The sequence below is a fragment of the Danio aesculapii genome, chromosome 6 (genome assembly GCF_903798145.1).
Source record: "Danio aesculapii chromosome 6, fDanAes4.1, whole genome shotgun sequence".
NCBI lineage: Eukaryota > Metazoa > Chordata > Actinopteri > Cypriniformes > Danionidae > Danio > Danio aesculapii.
In genome coordinates, this window is record NC_079440.1 from 14859873 (window position 1) to 14878114 (window position 18242).

At 36.8% G+C, this 18242-nt stretch overlaps 1 protein-coding gene across 5 annotated transcripts in view; it reads right to left on the minus strand.

Moving 5' to 3' along the window:
- Positions 1-18242, minus strand: part of tanc1a (tetratricopeptide repeat, ankyrin repeat and coiled-coil containing 1a) — a 119880-nt gene that overhangs the window by 63684 nt on the left and 37954 nt on the right. For 3 of the 5 annotated variants that reach the window (XM_056459618.1, XM_056459616.1, XM_056459619.1), the window contains exons 4-7: positions 15089-15299; positions 10272-10532; positions 5399-5530; positions 2131-2415 (exon numbers count right to left, since the gene is read on the minus strand). In XM_056459618.1, coding sequence (XP_056315593.1) covers positions 2131-2415; positions 5399-5530; positions 10272-10532; positions 15089-15299 — 889 coding nt within the window. The remainder of the gene's footprint in view (positions 1-2130; positions 2416-5398; positions 5531-10271; positions 10533-15088; positions 15300-18242) is intronic. The other 2 variants (XM_056459620.1, XM_056459617.1) reach the window with 1 other exon arrangement.

Sequence of the window (18242 nt, forward strand, 5' to 3'; positions counted from 1 at the left end):
TTACAGTTTAAAATAAAAATGTTATTATTAAATGTGGTTTAATATTTGACTTATTTCCATGATTAACTTTTTAGCATTACTGCTCCAAACTTCAAGGTGAAAAACAATTCTTAAAAAACATAAAGCTGAAAGAAATTGAATAAATTAATAGTCCCTGAATTGTCAGGGGTCACCACAGCAGAAGGAACCGCCACCTATTGTGTGATATGTTTTACACAGCGAATGTCCTTTCAGCTGCAGCACAGCACTGTGCTGGAAAACAAAGAACATTAAAATATTATAAAAAGAATCCTAAAAAGTAACATGAATCACAGTTTCCACAAAATTTTGAAGCAAGAAAAATCTAATTTAAACATTAATAATTATAACAATCATTATTATTGATTGAGTTCCAATAATAATTAAGATTGGAGTAATAATGTGGAAAATTTAAGAGAAAAACACTTTAAATTGTCATAATATTTAACAACATAATAATTTTACCACTGTTATTTAATTTTTGATCAAATAAATGCAGCCTTGGTCAGCAGAACCGGCTTTTAAAACAAAATATTTTAAAGGAACAAACCACTTTTTTTGAAAATAGGCTCATTTCACACCAACAACAGCTGATCTCTGAATCTGACGATAGTACTTTTGGCTTAGCTTAGCATAAATCATTAAATCAGCTTAGACCATTAGCATCTTGCTCAAAAACATTTATAACAAAGGCCAGGTAGCAAAAATGCTAAGCAGGTAAACCTTACTCCTCTGACCTCTAAAGGTGCTTTAGCAACAGACGCTAGAGGTAATAGTCTTTAGCCTCCTTGTTAGAGGAACCAACTCCCATACAAAGAATTGCCGGTTCGACCCCAGCTCAGACTGGGTTGAGTGCAGTAGGACTGGTGCTTTACAAATTAAAAAAGAGTTTTGATCATTTTCCTATTTAAAGTTTGATACTTCCATATTTACATTGTGTACTAAGACCAACAGAATATAAAAAGTTGCTATTTTCTAGCTCAACATGTCTAGGAACTATGCTCTCATTCTGTCGCAACATTTTGCTGCTATACCATGGCTGCAGTAGGCACAATGATATTATGCAGTGCTTTTACCTAGTTAGGGACTATTTTCATTTGCTGCATGATATCATAACCTAATCCGGTCTAATCCGATTTAATGATTTATGTTAAGCTACTGTAATTTAAAAGTGCTCCTTGGCACTTGTAAAATGAGCCTGTTTCCCAACAAGTGGAGCTTTGGTTTACATATTTAGTTTAAACTACTGTAAGTGTTGCTTGTCTAATTTTATTGAGCGCTATGGAGGCAGATCAGTCTACAAAATGAAATTCATACATGCACAGCACAATTCACATTTACAAAATCCAATTTGTAAATTTGTAGGCACAATTTGTGAATTCACAAGTAAAAATTATTTTTATTTTCACAAAAAAACTGGATTTGTTTATTTATGAATTGTGTTTTGAATTTACGAATTGGATTTGTGTATTTTCGAATCGTGTTTTGAATTTACAAACTGGATTTTTGTATTTTTGAATCGTGTTTTAAATTAACGAACTGGATTTTTGTATTTTTATTTTGTTTTGATTTTACGAATTGTATTTTGAATCGTGTTTTGAATTTACGAATTAGATTTTTGTATTTTTAAATCGTGTTTTGAAATTATTAATTGGATTCGTATACTGTACTTTCGAATCATGTTTTCAGTTTATGAATTGTGTTTGTGTATTTTTCAATTGTGTTTTGAATTTATGAATCGGATTTGTATATTTTCTAATCATGTTTTGAATTTACGAATTGGATTTGTGTATTTTTGAATTTACAAAATGGATTTGTGTATTTATGAATTGTGTTTTGAATTTACGAATTGTATTTTTGTATTTTTGAATCGTGTTTTAAATTCACGAATTGGTTTTGTGTGTTTTTGAATCGTGTTTTGAAATTACAAATTAGATTTTGTGAATGTGAATTTTGTTGTAGATCTATGAATTGCATTTTGTAAATGTATTATTTTTCAGACTGATCTGGCTCCATTCATTTCCATTTCTACTTCCATGTTTCATCTTTTTATACTCCTGAAATGCATAAATCTTATTAAAATGTCAAACTCTTCCACAATTGTCTTCTTACTCTGAGGTGTAGCTTCAGGACTGCTGGAGGCGATCTGTCTCATTCGTCCACCATGACAGCTGAGAGCCACCAGCCGTGAAATCACTGCTGTCTTTCCGAAACCGACGTTACCGATGATCACAGCGCCTTTACCCTCATCGGCATCTCCTCCACCCGCAAGCACCTCCTCCAGCCGCTGAAACAGCCAATCACGGCCCACAAACACAGCATCCATAGAGACACTGGGCACCTCAAACAGCAGGGGTTTGAGCATGATGTCCACTGGTTTGTAGGGTGTGAGACGAGCTGCGGGATTCGAACAACATGAGTGTTAAAACAAACCACACACACACACATACACATCCACTCTCAAAGCCAAATCAATGCGGGATGCATTTATGCAGAAATGAAAATAAACCTTTGAATTGCTCACAGTAAACATGATAATGAACACAAAATGCTTTTATTTTGCTGCATTGTCAAAAGAGAAATATCTGATGTTTCATGGCATATTACATCAAAATAAAATGATTTTTGTCTTATCAAACAGATAAGGTAGCTATCAATTGTAAATCTGAGGAAACTGTACATTTTCAAGTTAAAATATAATTGCTTACAATTGGTTGTTTATTTTCATTTTTATTATTGCTTACTAATACAGTTGAAGCCACAATTATTAACCCCCCTAAATTATTAGTCCCCCTGTTTATTTAATTTTGACCTTAAAATGTTTTTAAAAAAAATTCAAAACAAAAAATATTATCAGACATACTGTGAAAATTTACTTGCTATGTTAAACATTGTTTGGGAAATATTTAAAAAAGAAAAAAAATTCAAAGGGGGGGCTAATAATTCTGACTTCAACTGTATATATGGGTCAGAGACATTTGAGAATCTGCAAAAAAACTTAAAGTGATTTTTTTATACATAAAAATAATTTACATTAAAATAATGGAAGTAATTTGTTTACTTTCATGCTTTAAAAACGTTTGCAAAAAAAGGCTAAAAAATACAAATATATTTTATACCAAAATATAGGTAAAATCATGTGTCATAGTCATTCAGCACGACCGATATCTTTATGAAAAAACGAACAACATACAGTGCTTACAGTATACTTATGCATACATATAAAATACATACAGTGGGGGAAATAAGTATTAAACATGTTTTTTTCCTGGAAACAATATTTCTAAAGGAGCTGTTGACAAGGAATTATTGAGTAAAAACCCAAGGAATTCAAACATAAAAATAAAACAAAAATCTGAAAAATTAGTTATGTGTAATAACAATGGAATGACAAGGAGAAAGTGCTTCCCCTTACTTCACTAACTACTGAAACGTATTTAATACTTTATATAAAAGGCTTTTTTGGTGATGGTAGCTTAAAGACACCTTTCACATGGGGAATGAAGTCATATGAATTGCTCAGGTGTGATAGTTTTTCACAAACTTCAACATAGTGTAAAAATCTTGATGGGTTTGTGGGTCTCGTCTATCAAATCTGATCTTTATTTTGTATTTTTGTAGGATTAAAGTCAGGTGATTTGCTGGGCCATTCTACAGCTTGATTTTCTTTCTCTTGAAGCATTTGAGAGTTTCCTTGGCTGTGTTTTGGATCATTGTCTTGCTGAAATGTCCACCCTGGTTTCATCTTCATCATTCTGATAAGGTAGATGTTGGACTGAAGCAGTTAATAATTTATAATGATGAATGGCAGAGGGTTTCTTTCTAAGAGATTTCAGCTGCTGTCTGTGCTTTCACAGCCTTTCCACACCTCCCTTTCTTCATGTGTTCAATACTTTTTCCCTGCATGATTTCATTTTATTACACATAACTTAATTTGTAAACTTTCTTTGATTGTTACTAACATCTGGAGAAGATTTTAAGTCAACAGCTACTTTTGAAACGTGTTTTCTGAAAAAAATGTTGATGTGTTCTATTTATTTCCCTTACTGTATAAAAGAATAAGGAATCTGGGGCTGTAATCACAAAACATCTTAGAGCTAAAAGTAGCTCATAATGAGCAAATTTTGGATTTTTAAAAAATAATGATCATGTCAGTTCTAAATTTAATACTTAAAAGTAAAAAATATTTTAGCACTAAAACCAGCATACTGTGACCACTTTTATATATTGTGACCACTTTTATTAATTGTGACCACTTTTATACAGTGCTCAGCATATATGAGTACACCCCTCATGAATCCCTCATTTAAATTAATATTTTCTAAGGGAAGCTTTACAATATTATATTTGTGCATAAACATTAGATTTGTCAGTACTGAAGCCAAATATGGAGCTAATCTAACAAAAAAACTTATGACAATGCTCCAAAATTAGAACACCTAAATGTATGTGTAAGAGAAAAATATTACATACAAATTTTAAAAAGCAAAATACAAGAGATAAAAAATGTTGAAATTTTGTAGTTTGTAATTTTTTTCCCAAAATTTTGTATGAATTTAATTGTATTATCTTTTTATTTCTAAAGATGTTCAGTGACTAAAATATTATTTGAATAAATACATCCATTTAGTTCAAATGCACCAAAATACACTGCCTATATTTACTGAGAAGTGAATACAAATATTCTAATATTCTGAATAATCTTCAAAATGGAGTGTACTCAATTATGCTGAGCACTGTATATTGTGCCATTTTTATATATTGTTTATATAGTTTTACTTAATTACTTAAAAGCATCTAAAAATATACTAGATAAAATGTTTTGTGGAAACTGCCCCTGACTTCTTGCTGATTAATAGTCAAAACCTATTAAAAAGTGTAGGAGCAAAGTTTAATATTACAATTAATTAGTATCTAGGATGCACTGTAATTATTCTTCTTAAAATTGATCCAAATATTCACAATATGCCAGATTTTTTTTTTATACATGAACTGTTATTAGTAATGACATAAGAGTGGGGGTCTTCTGAAAATCGTGATAAAATACATTATAGATGTTTTTACTTCAAAACGTCAAATTTGAACAGTATCCATATATGTATATAACTAAAATAAAATACTGTAATGATCTGAATTATCTTGATGTTATTATTACAGTGATGTGTTAGATATTTCACTTCATTTAATGATCCGTGTTATTGTTCATTCATTAGAAACATAATATAATTTTGCAGATTTTTAGACTGTTTTTAGTAGTCATCATCTATAAACTGAACTACTCATCTGTTTGTTATGCAACAGCATTATACAGCATCTAATAGCAATAATACAGGTCAAGTGTTGTGTTTGCATCTCATTTAGTATGTTTATAGTGGTTCACCGGCACCTTTAGTCTCTTGACTGCGGCCGCCTGTGTGAGCTCCATGCCAGGGCAAACGCATGGAGGAGCGCTGCGGAGCGTTTCTCTGCTCGTCCAGATAGCGCAGCTCCTCCAGCTTTGTGCTGCTGGTGGCTGCAGAGAGAAAGAGACTCGTTTAGGGCTGTGTTTGGCTCATCGGCAGCGGAGAGATTACAAGCCACCTCTGTGATCTCTGTGAGGAACAAACACAATCTGCTGCTGCTGTGTGTGGATGAACACGTGTATCTAACACCCCGCCCACCCATGACATGCATAGAGACACACACACACACACACACACACGCACGCGCACACACACACACACGCACGCACGCACGCACATACATGTATACATATACATACATATATACATATATATATACATATGCATACATACATATATACATACATATATACATATACTTTTATATATATATATAGTTGAAGTCAGAATTATTTGCCCTCCTTTGAATTTTTTTTTTCTTTTTTAAAATATTTTCTAAATGATAACAGAGCAAGGAAATTTTCAAATTGGTCACAACACTTGCAAATATCCATGTAACACAACAGGAAATGTTTCTAGGGGCCCAAAAACATGACAGACCCTGCTGAGATATAGATGTGTTATTATGCGGTGACTGTTGCTCAGTTAAGTGATTGGTCTTCTTTGAAAGGTGAGTTGTTTTTCATTTATTTTAGTACCTTGATTACACGACATAACACATCCGTATCTCGGGTCAGTCATGTTTTTAGGTCCCCTAGAAACATTTCTGTTGTGTTACGTGGATATTTGCAAGTGTTGTGACCAATTTGCAGCACGTTTCTTCACTTGTTTGTGTTGTGACCAATTTGCAACACGTGTGCTGTCAAATTGATGAAGATCGTTTCTTTATTTGCTGGTGTTTTTTTGTAGTTGCATGTGCTTTCTTAAATTGCAGCACGTTTAACAAACTTCATTCGCTGTAGGCTTTACTAAGCTAACTCTCTAAAAGCCAATGTCTCCCTTACCATTGAACTTTGAGCAGTTTACATTCAGAGATGTTGTTCACACAGCAACATTACACATCAACTAAAGTTTAAAATATGATATCGTAGTGGACCACCCCTTTAAGACTTTTTGCAAAAACAAAGGACGAAATATGTTTGCAGTTAACATTAACATGGTCATAGTCAGATATATCCAAATAAACAAGATTAAGCCAGTAAATCTAGCAAATGTTGTTGTTACTTTTGGCCCACCCGTGTGTTACTTTTGTCCGTACTGACAGGGTCAAAAGTAACAATATGCAACTGATGTTTAAAGTGAAATTATTTTGATGTTGTTCTACATTTGTTCAAAATACCACCCGAAATTGATAGACCACACTTTTAAGTTAGTAACCACAGCAAAATATATATATTCTGTCTAAAACATTATCCTTTAAAAATAGGTTTATATGAAAAATGGTACCTTCATCCCCGCTCTCCCTTATATTGTCTTTAACAGAAGAAAGAAACTCGCATAGGCTTGGAACATGCAAGTATATGAAAACAGAATTTTAATTTTTGGGTGAACCATCCCTTTAAAGACTCAGAGATAGACATAGCTGGCTTAGTTTACCCACTTATAATTCATCCACTCATTCAATCAATCATTAATTTCATTCATCTTCACCCCTCCCTCTCCACTCATCCCTGTTCAATCTCCAATCCGCTCCCATAATCTAATCTGCCTGCAACCCATAATCTGTGCAGTCGGGCATAAACACAGGGATGATGATTGTCATTCGTCACGTTGCATCTGCTTGTGAAGAGACTCAAATGTGAAACCATGATCCATCCCTTTGAAGTGCTCAGATATAAATACGTTAACGTCTCTCTTCGCCCGCTCTGCAGGACAAAGACCACCGCAGACAGGCACTTGGAGAGACATTTTGCTTTGTTGGAGTCATTCTGTATATCCGACAGCAATTTCCCCATTTAGCTTTACAGCAAGAGGAAATCAAAGCCACCCGTTTGCAAAGCTTTCTGGAAGCCGCTGGAGGAAAGGCAGCCAGACGCGAATTTTCTCATCCAGGACATAAAACTGTGTTCAAGACAAACAGATTTGTTCAAACACAAGCAGCTGCACGCAGACAACTTGATCTTTGCTGGAGTTCATACTGGGGGCTTGTTTACACTCGATATTATGATACGTTCTGGACAATCTCTATTGGACAATGTTAAATACAGGTCTGACGAGAGTCTAAATGGTTTTGAGGTGGCCCACTTTCTACCACTTTCACATTGTGTAAACACTCATGCATTTAAACACCCATAAAAGACCACAGCGTCTCTGTGTACTGACTTAAAGTAACGTATTATCGGTATGATACAAGCGCAACAAAAAACGGCTGCACATCCATCATGCGAATCTCCCATTCCATCACATCCTAAAGGGTCCTATTGGATGGAGATCTGGTGACTGTGTAGGCCATTTGAGTACAGTGAACTCATTTTCATGTTCAAGACCCCAGTCTGAGATGATTTGCTGAGATGATTTATAACATGGCGCGTTATCCTGCTGGAAGTAGCCATCAAAAGATGGGTACATTGTGGTCATAAAGGGATGGACATGGTCAGCAACAATACTCAGGTAGGCTACGGTACAAATGGGCCCAAAGTGTGCCAATACAATGTTCCCAAGACCATTACACCACCACCACCAGCCTGAACCGTTGATACAAGGAAGGATGGATCCATGCTTTCATGTTGTTGATGCCAAATTCTGACCCTACCACCCGAATGTCGCAGCAGAAATAGAGACTCATCAGACCAGGCAACATTTTTCCAATCTTCTATTGTCCAATTTTGGTGAGCCTGTGTGAATTGTAGCCTCATTTTCCTGTTCTTAGCTGACACTTGGTGTGGTCTTCTGCTGTAGCCCATTCGCCTCAGAGTTGGCCATGTTGTGCATTCAGAGATGTTCTTCTGCATACCTCAATTGTAACGAGTGGCTATTTGAGTTACTGTTGCCTTTCTATCAGCTCGAACCAGTCTGACTTCGGTCATACACAAGGCAATTGCACCCACAGAAGTGCCGCTCACTCAATATTTTCTCTTTTTCAGACCATTCTCTGTAAACCCTAGAGATGGTTGTGCGTGAAAATCCCAGTAAATCAGAAGTTTCTGAAATACTCAGACCAGTCCATCTGGCATAAAAGCTCACCAAAGTGAACTTTTGGGGGAGTTCGTTTTGACTCTTTAACACCTTTGAGCTATCATGGTCCATGATGATGTAGGGATTGTTCTGGAACTCTGCCTTTTTTAACATGTGATTGATTTGTATCTTATATCAGGGGTCAGACTGGAGTAAGCTACAGTACAACCTAAAGTCAGCAATATGAATACACTGGAGGGACACATCTACACCCCTAAAATTGATTGAGAAGAAATTGTGAAATCTTGGAGGGGGGGTCCACACACACACACACACACACACACACACACACACACACACACACACACACACACACACACGAGTCATGAAAAGCCACCATGTTATGCCAAAAACTATAGAATACACAAGACATGTCACTCGTATCATTTTGAATTGGAAAAGTGTAACGGTCAATATGGTGGATAAAGCACACCTTCTAGTACAGGAGCCGATCATCGATCATGATATGGTGAATAAAGACAGCCTTCTAGTACAAGATCCAATCATTGATCGCTATAGGCTGACAATACTCCGAGGGAGAGGCTTGGACCAGACGTGAGTTTCTGTAGATTTTGTGTAATTCGGATGTTTACAAATTTAACTAAAGAGACAGTTGTTTCATTTTATTGGTGATTCCTAATATGAAATTCAATCATAAGCTTGGCAAACAGTTTTGGAGAATTTGACATTTCCCCATTCAAACTGCCCGAGAGGCGTTTCAAAGATGGCCGCCAAGTGAAATGACTTGCCTTAAAGGGACTTTGATTATGTTCACTGGTGGCGACATTCTGTGTTTGTGGGCAACAAATAATTTTGCCAGATGTTTACACAACTTTTTACTTCTCAGCCCCTATTGTTGTGTTTAGGGGATACACTCGAGTAGTGGACATATTCACAACCTCATTGTTTTTTTGTTTTGTTTTGTTTTTTTTAAACAGTGTATCTTTAGCTTTTCAAACTTATTTTGTTCTCAAACCTAAAATGCAAAAAAACCTTAATTGTTAAGTATCCCAAGGCCTTTATGGTCCAGAAATGGTTTAAAATACAAACAGTATTTTGGTGGTGTATTAAAATGTATGGATATTTTATCATGGTAATGTTTTAGAAGTCTTTTAGCAGTATGCGCTTGATTTATTAAGTAAAACCTCAGACTTTATATATAATATATTAAATTTATATATATAACTTTGAGTTTTAAGAATTTTGGAGCAATTCCTTTAAAAAGAAAAAGTCCTAATTTATCATTCTAAATCAGTGTTTCTCTACCACGTTCCTGGAGGACAACTGACTCTGCACATTCCATGTCTCCTTAAGCAAACATACCTGATTCAGATCATCAGCTCTATAACAGAGACTGAAAGACCTGTAATGGATGTGACAAAGGAGACATCCAAAACATGCAGTGTTGGTGGTCCTTCGGGAACATGGTTGAGAAACACTGTTCTAAATGATTTGCATCCAGTGAAGAAAAAGCATCAGAAAGACATATTATCTCTTCACATCATTTTGCTGTACACAGCTTCTTTTAATCTCATCACCTTGGATGAAATACAACTACCTTTGTTCTACAAAATCAGCAGAGGTGGAATGATGAATAGGGCTGCAAGAAACCCTGAAGAACAAAACACCTAGTACAAAAATAAATAATAGAGCATGACGCTACCAATAATAACTCACCTGCCACAGAATTTGGGCGTGGCATAACCAAAGAGGCGCTGTGATACGTGATTGGTCCATCCACTGGTGATGTCACAACAGGTGCCGCCCCGCCTGTGCTGCTTGTCTTCGGTTGAGCTTCACCAGAGACCGTGGGCTCCTCTGGAGTAATGGGAATACAGCTACGCCCGCTCTCACCCCTTACGCCCGCTCCGCCATCCTTCGCCCACTCCAGACTAGATCCACAGCGCTCTTCATTCTCACTAGAACTGGTGACTGTTGCTGCAGGACGGAGAGAAACAGAAAGAGAGCTGAAGGTGAACGAGGCATGAAGGGAGGAGTCAGATATTAACAGGAAGGACACAGGAAGAGAGAACGACACACAAGGACAAAATAAAACATCACGGAAAAGAAAACAGGAATTAAGCATCAAAGTCAGGTTTGAAGAGTCGACAAACAATCTTGAAGCAAGAAGAGATCAAATAGGACTCGTTCAAGTAATTGGTGTCAGACATTTTGATTTAGTGCGGCTATCTGTGACCTTTCTTTACCACAACCATGCAGAAAAACACTATTTTGGGGCTTTTAAAAAGCTACTGATGTCCTACTTCAAGAAACCGGCAGGCAGACCTGAAATAAAGACACAACGCTGTCCCAGTTTTGATAGAGCATATCTCAGGCTCTTGAGTGTTTTCAGAACGAACCAAAAAAATAAAACACACTTCCATAAAGTCTTCAAACAATTAACAGCTATGATAAGTCAGGCTTTGTGGTGTCTAGTGCAGTGGTCCCCAACCACCAGGCTGCGGACTGGTACTGGTCCGTGAATCAATTGTTACCAGGTCACAGAAGATATCACTAATTATTTCAATTTTATTTATTATCTGAGTTTAAACAATCTTTTATTTTGAAAAATCTTTATTTTGAAAAATGACTGTATTCTCTCAGTTACATCTCAATTACTTGAGCAGCAAAATTTAACCCAAAAGCTAGCAAAATGAGTAAGAAACAGACGTCTTTGGAACGTTTCTTTGCGAAGGGGAATGGCCCAGTGAAGAACTGCCAAGGAATGGATCCGCAACCCATTTGTCACCAAATCAGGTGAATCCAGCATGTCTGTGCAAGAAGATCAGCTGCTGGAGATTGCAAATGACAGCAGCCATATGGGTCGTTCACATATTGCATCTTTTCAGAATCAGAATCAGAATCAGAAAGAGCTTTATTGCCAGGTATGTTCACACATACGAGGAATTTGTTTTCGTGACAGAGCTTCTACAGCGCAACAGGATAACAGAGACAGGACAAAAAACAGATAACAAATATATATATTTTTTTAAATAGAAGTAGTGAGTGCAAATATACAGATTGACAAGTGTATGTACGTGTTTATTACTATATACAACGTTATATGTGCAGCTGTTATGTGCAAATTGGCATGTAAAGTGTGTTGTTAAATAAGTGTATACGTGTATAAAAGTGTATGGCAAGTAGTGATGTTGGTTCCACAATTATTATCATCAAGTGTTCATGAGATGGATTGCCTGAGGGAAGAAACTGTTTCTGTGTCGGGCTGTTCTGGTGCGCAGTGCTCTGTAGCGTCGACCAGAAGGTAAAAGTTCAAAGAGGCAGTGTGCTGGGTGTGAGGGGTCCAGAGTGATTTTGGCAGCCCTTCTGCTCGCTCTGGATAAGTACTTGGGGAGTAGGAAGGGTTGTACCAGTGATTCGCTCAGCAGTCCGAACTATTCGACGTAGTCTTTGGAGGTCTTAGTCTTTGGAGCTCTTAGTCTTAGTCTTTTTCTGCACGCAAGTTCTTCATTTCCAGTGGAGACACGCGGCTTACGCTTTCACCTTCGAGTCGCTCCAAGTTGAAAACATCTCAACTTTTCAGAATGCCGCGAGGGCACAGCGAGTCACATGACATGAACTGACCTATCAGCTTTATACTTTGTATGGAATATACACATTGCTCAGACAAACATTGCTCACAGAACACCCAAACACTGCAGTGGTTTTAAATTTTCTCCTTAAATTAAAATTGTGTCAAGGCTACAGCAATATTTTGTTCGTCAGCTTATCCTCTGAGAAAAATAGCAATCAACATATATATATATATATATATATATATATATATATATATATATATATATATATATATATATATATATATATACCCCTCACCCACCCCACTATATCCTCCCCCAAAGCCGCAGTAAAATTGTAAAGCGTTGACCAGTCCGCGGTGATAAAAAGGTTGGGGATCACTGGTCTAGTGCTCTCTTGATTATGATCTTGGTGCAGTCCTGGAACAACTTACACACCTCTGTCAGCATATCCCAATGTAAATCTTAACACAGTAGAGATCTTAACACAGATGCTGCGAATTCAGACAGCTTTGTGAAACAGAAAAGAGTATGGGCGAAGAATTGGTGACGTCTAACTGATAAAGTCTGACAATATTCACCAATGTTCTCCTCAAAGTTTCAGAAACCAGATTAGTACAGCATTTCCTGAAAGAACAAAAGGCCTGAACATTACTCTAAATGTTATTAACTCAAACTATTTGAATTAGTCACAAGGCATGATTATTGAGATGTCTGCATGAAATATTACACAAACTAGTACAATTTAGCATCAAGTTCATTTTATGAAGTTCATAAGAAGAAAAATATAAAAATACTTCACGGACTTCCTTTCAGTTCCAGCATTTTTGCTGTTGAACTTGATTAAACTAATGATTAAATTTAACCAAACCATTCATTCATTCATTCATTTTCTTTTCGGCTTAGTCGCCACAGCTGTTTTATGCAGTGGATGCCCTTCCAGCTGCAACCTATCACTGAGAAACACCTATACACTCTCATTCACACAAATACACTATGGACAACTTAGCTTAACCAATTCACCTATAGCGCATGTCTTTGGACTTGTGGGGGAAAACAGAGCTTCAACCAAATCAAAATGCAAATTAATTCAAAAGGAAAACTGCGACAAAGTACTGAAGATTTCTTTCTTGTGCGTTTGACAGCTGGATTTCACACCAGCGTTTAATTCAGCCTGACAGATACTGTATGCGTTCACTCATGGCATGAATAGATCATTCATCAGTGGGTTCATTTGAGTTCAGTGTGAAAGAGCTTCATCACTGAAATACAAACTTTGAAAGGAGTCTATATGTTAAAGTGCTGGATTTTCTTTATTATCATTATTTCAATGTGTCCCTTGTGGTTCAATTAATGAATAATGTTAGGAAAAAATAAATTAGACAATAGTAAAAACTAAAATAATAAACCATAACATTAACCAACTTATTCCGTAGTCCCCTTTTTGAATCAGTCACAAACTGAGACTAAGGGCTCAATTTAATGATCTAGGCCCAAAGTCTAAATCGCATAACACAAAAGCATTAAGGGCATGTTCGAATCCACTTTTACTATTTTAAGGACGGATAAATAAAGTTTGCGCCCCGCCACATGATCTAACAGGGTTGTGCTTATTCTCTTAATGAGTTATGGGTGTGTTTTGAGCATAAGTTGCATTAAACCAATCAGAGTCTCATCTCCCATTCCCTTTAAGAGTCAGTTCCGTTGCGCAATGGCACATTTGCTATTTACATGGCGGACTTTATAAGTGGAAAAACTGAACACTTCACTAGCGAGAAAACTGTTAAACAAACCATCTGCAGCGCGAGGATAAAGAACGGACCTCCTCCGTTCAGCGTCTTTACTTTCTCTTTACTTTACTCCTTTGCTCTCATGGATAAGGAAACGGTGTTGTACGCACTCCACTAAAGACATCCATCAGCCTACATATTTAATTTAGTTTATAAGCGCAAAGATTAGTTTCAAAACTATTTCTTAATTGAGTTCTAATTTCCAGCAAACAAATAAATGGACAATAATAGGGAAGTGTGGTCAGTTATATCCAAACACACAACCTATTCTTATGCCCTATATAGTGACGCATACATCTTCAAAACCCAACAGGCGGACAAATCTAAACTTGTTTTTATTCAAACAATTATAAATATGCATATAATAAATATTACTAACAATAATAATAATAACAACATTATACAAATGCAAATTGTCATGAATAAATTGAAAAAGACTCCCGGACATGAAAGCATGGCGGTAGTGTTTTTTTTCTATATTTATGTAGAAAAGAATAATTTTTTTTAAACATTTTAATCCTTTACTTTTTTCATATATAAAGATATTTGTTTATTGCTGTACATCCTGTGTGTATTAAGCAATGTGTAAACATTTTGGACCTGCATAGGTGCATAACTAACGTGCTCTGTGCTGAAATTTCAGTTGGTCAATGGCGCAGTTTATTTCAGTTCTTCAAAATAGCAACGCACCAACAATGTGCCTTAACACACGTCCTTAGACCAGCACACCCATGAGTCCACAAAGTTGTGCAACAGATTTGCCATTTAAACAATGTGGTGAAAAAAGTGAAAATTAGGATTGCACTGGTCTGAAAATAGCAACAAATCGCGCCTTACACATCATGTGCCTTATTGCGCTGAGTGTAATTGGGCCCCTAATGTTTATTATTCGTAAAGTGTTACATTTTAAAATATAGATAAAATGTCTTGTTTCGCTCAGAGTTATTGTCTATGCGACGTTGAGATTTATAGTATATGTAGTGCATTTATACATTGAAATTTTTGTGTTTATTCAAGTAAATAAATACCTTGAGTAACAGAGTTATTTTTCAAACATTGTAATTTTAAAGATGCAATTAGAAGATTTTAAATGATCTTACCCAACACTGAATACAAGTAATTATTCAATTGTAGCAAATAAAGGGGGACTCAGGGATAAATGTGTTACCTATGATTCCACTGTCTTTGCTCTCCAGGGTGGAGCTGGGTGTGGTGATGACGGTGGAGGTTGCAGTGGAGCAAGCGCTGGAGCAAATGACTGGAGCTCGGCTATTGGAGGAGCTCTCAGGTAAGGTGGAGCAGGGGCTCTCGGCGCTGGGAGACGCCGTACTGCTGGTCAAAGTGGAGCAGGGACTCACACCCTGACTGGACACTATACACTACATTGAAAAAAAGAGAAACAGAGATTAGTGAGAAACAAAAAGCAAAGAACCAAAAAAAAATGAATAAATAAACATTGCATAAAGGGAAAATAGAGAGACAGGGGAGGAAATGTAACAAAAAGGGGGAGCAAGGAGATAAAGTGATAGATGGAAACTGTTAAACTCAGCTCTTATGTCCATACAAGGGCAAGGCCAAAAATACTCCAAGCCCTCCAGTCTGCTTTTGTTCCAATATAAGCAACCAATATGATGCTTTTAGAAGCAGAATCAGGCTGCAGTGGCGACAGTAACCAACACACAGACAAACGAACATCCACACTTTAGCACTGAATACACTGGAAATACATAATTCAGGAACAATGAAAGAACCTCGAATCTAGTCAATATTAAATCAAAATTCAAACAGCTGACGGTTGAGAAACATATAGGATTCTTAAATTTTGCATTAAAGCTGGTTCACACTAGGAAGATATCAAGAGCTATAATAATAAAGATACTGTTACTAATGCTAAGTGAACATTCTTGTATATCTGAAAAACAACGTGTTTTCCATGCTGGACCGTCTTTGTCTTGGTTCTTTTAACCCGCCCAATACCAGTTTAGCCAATTATACAGCAGCACCCTGGGTTGCCTTCATGAAAAATCATATATTTCATTCATTCATTCAGAAAGGCTCTCAAAGCATGCGCCTGTGACCGAAATGCGACCTACGACGAACAGTAGCGGACTCCGAAATGTGATGCAGATTTAGAGTTTCACATGAGGTTAATTAGCAAATAATATAAATATTACGAGCGTAAACATTAGGTGAGCAGGTTACAATGTAGCCCAGTGTCCTAACAACACACTACATGATGAGATTTGCAGTCATAAGCATTTTGGCTGTTTGCTCCAGGCGAAACATGGCAGAAATTTAAATACAGCCATTCAGAAGCACAGAATATGCACTCACTCACGAAATGGTAAGGTTTAAACTCTAATTAATACATATTAAACCTCTTTAACATTATTAAATGTACATGTTGAATCATATCTGTTGGTTTTGAGTCACATTTCTAAAGGTCAATTTCAAACAGTTTATTTTATTTTCAAGATCTAAGGTGAAGTATCTGCTGCTGCTTTCAGTAGTATGGCAATAAATGTCATGTAAAATAGCATTCAAACTCACATTGTTGGCATTTAACACTGAATAAAGCACATGAGGTGTACCTGAGGTGATCATTGTCAGGTTTCTGTTGTTCAGCTGCAAGAAATAGTTTCCGTTTCTAATATATCAATTCAAGGAGTTGGTTAGAGCAAAAATTCCTTTTAATATGGAATACATTCCTTCTATTGCGCGCCATTGCTTTTATATAGAACACACGCTCCTGTTGGTCCTCAATCTGACAATTTGCACTTGTGTTTACAATCTGTACTGTATTTTTGATGAAATAAATGCAGCCTTGGTGAGCAGGAGAAGCTTATTTTAATACATTTAAAAATCCTACCCCAAACTTATATATATAGTTTAGATTTTAAAGCATTTCCTTATTTAAATTGCCACACAGTGTATATTAAAACTAATTGTGATATTTTAAAAACATTCTGCAAGCCCACTGAAAGTTTATTGAAGCCCCCAGTGGGCCCTAGTTGGAAAGCAATGTTTTTAAATAATAAAAAACTTAAATGCAGATTTCTCCATATAGCAGAATTGGAGTGTGAAATATTATGGGTAATCTACATGCTGAAGAAAATGCTTACGTCGCACAAAACTGCAGAATAAAGACTTCTGCAGGACTCTTGTTTTCATACTCTACAAAGTACATCAAACCCTAGATACTACTCTGTCCTCCCTTCTTACCTCTCTGTGCACTCTATATAGGTCAGGGAGAGTGATGGTGCGTGTGTGTGTGTGTGGGGGGAATCAGTGTACCGGAGCCCTGGTCCCTAGAGAACTGTTGCATGCCAGCCGCTCGCCAATGAGGGATTCTCATCTCCCCACACACACAGACACACATCACAGTAAAGCAGAGCTCAAGCTTTCAGGTAGAGCTTGATGCACCTGTTCAATAATTTCCTCAGTGCTGCAGTTGCGTTCGAGAAGTGTGTGTAAGAGGCACACTGTTGCTCCACCCGCATCATTCCTTTTCCCTCGGAGAAACTGCATTACTCACCAGCAGCAACATCTCCAGGGTGCTTCACCACATCATGACCATTTCAGCCCTTATAAAGCATCTGCGCACGTACATGCGGCAAACACGCACAAACCAGCATTCATACTTAATGCACTGCGTTCGAAAAGCTTGAAGAGAAGATCAGAAACCGGCCAATCAGAAAGCCCCTTTTCATTTGCCATAATACGTGACTGATGAAGCATGTTTTGTGGATCAATTCCCCAACTACTGGCTTTGTGTGCAGCAATCCATAAACGCTACGTAAGCCTCTTAAAAGAGATTCAGATCCTAGACAAACGTCTGGAAAACTCCAGTGTGATGAACACCTGCGGTGTGATGATGTGGACTCGAACACAAAGATCTTTAAACGAAAGAAAATATTGATACAAGTATTGAACAAGGATCAAAGATTTTAGAAATCAGATTTCAATACAGCTGACCTCTGAAAAAATATTCATTCATTCATTCTCCTTCGGCTTAGTCCCTTTTTCATCAGGGGTCACCACAGCGGAATGAACCGCTAACTTATCCAGCATATGTTTTACACAGCGGATGCCCTTCCAGCTGCAACCCAGTACTGGGAAACATCCATACACACTCATTCACACACATACACTACGGCCAATTTAGTTTATTAAATTCATCTATACCGCATGTCTTTGGACTGTGGGGGAAACAGGAGCTCTGCAAAAATATAAAAGCTCTAAAATGTCACCAGGGACACTACGGTTGATTTGGTTATATTTTTAACACCCAATTTATTCATTCATTTTCCTTCGCCCTTTTA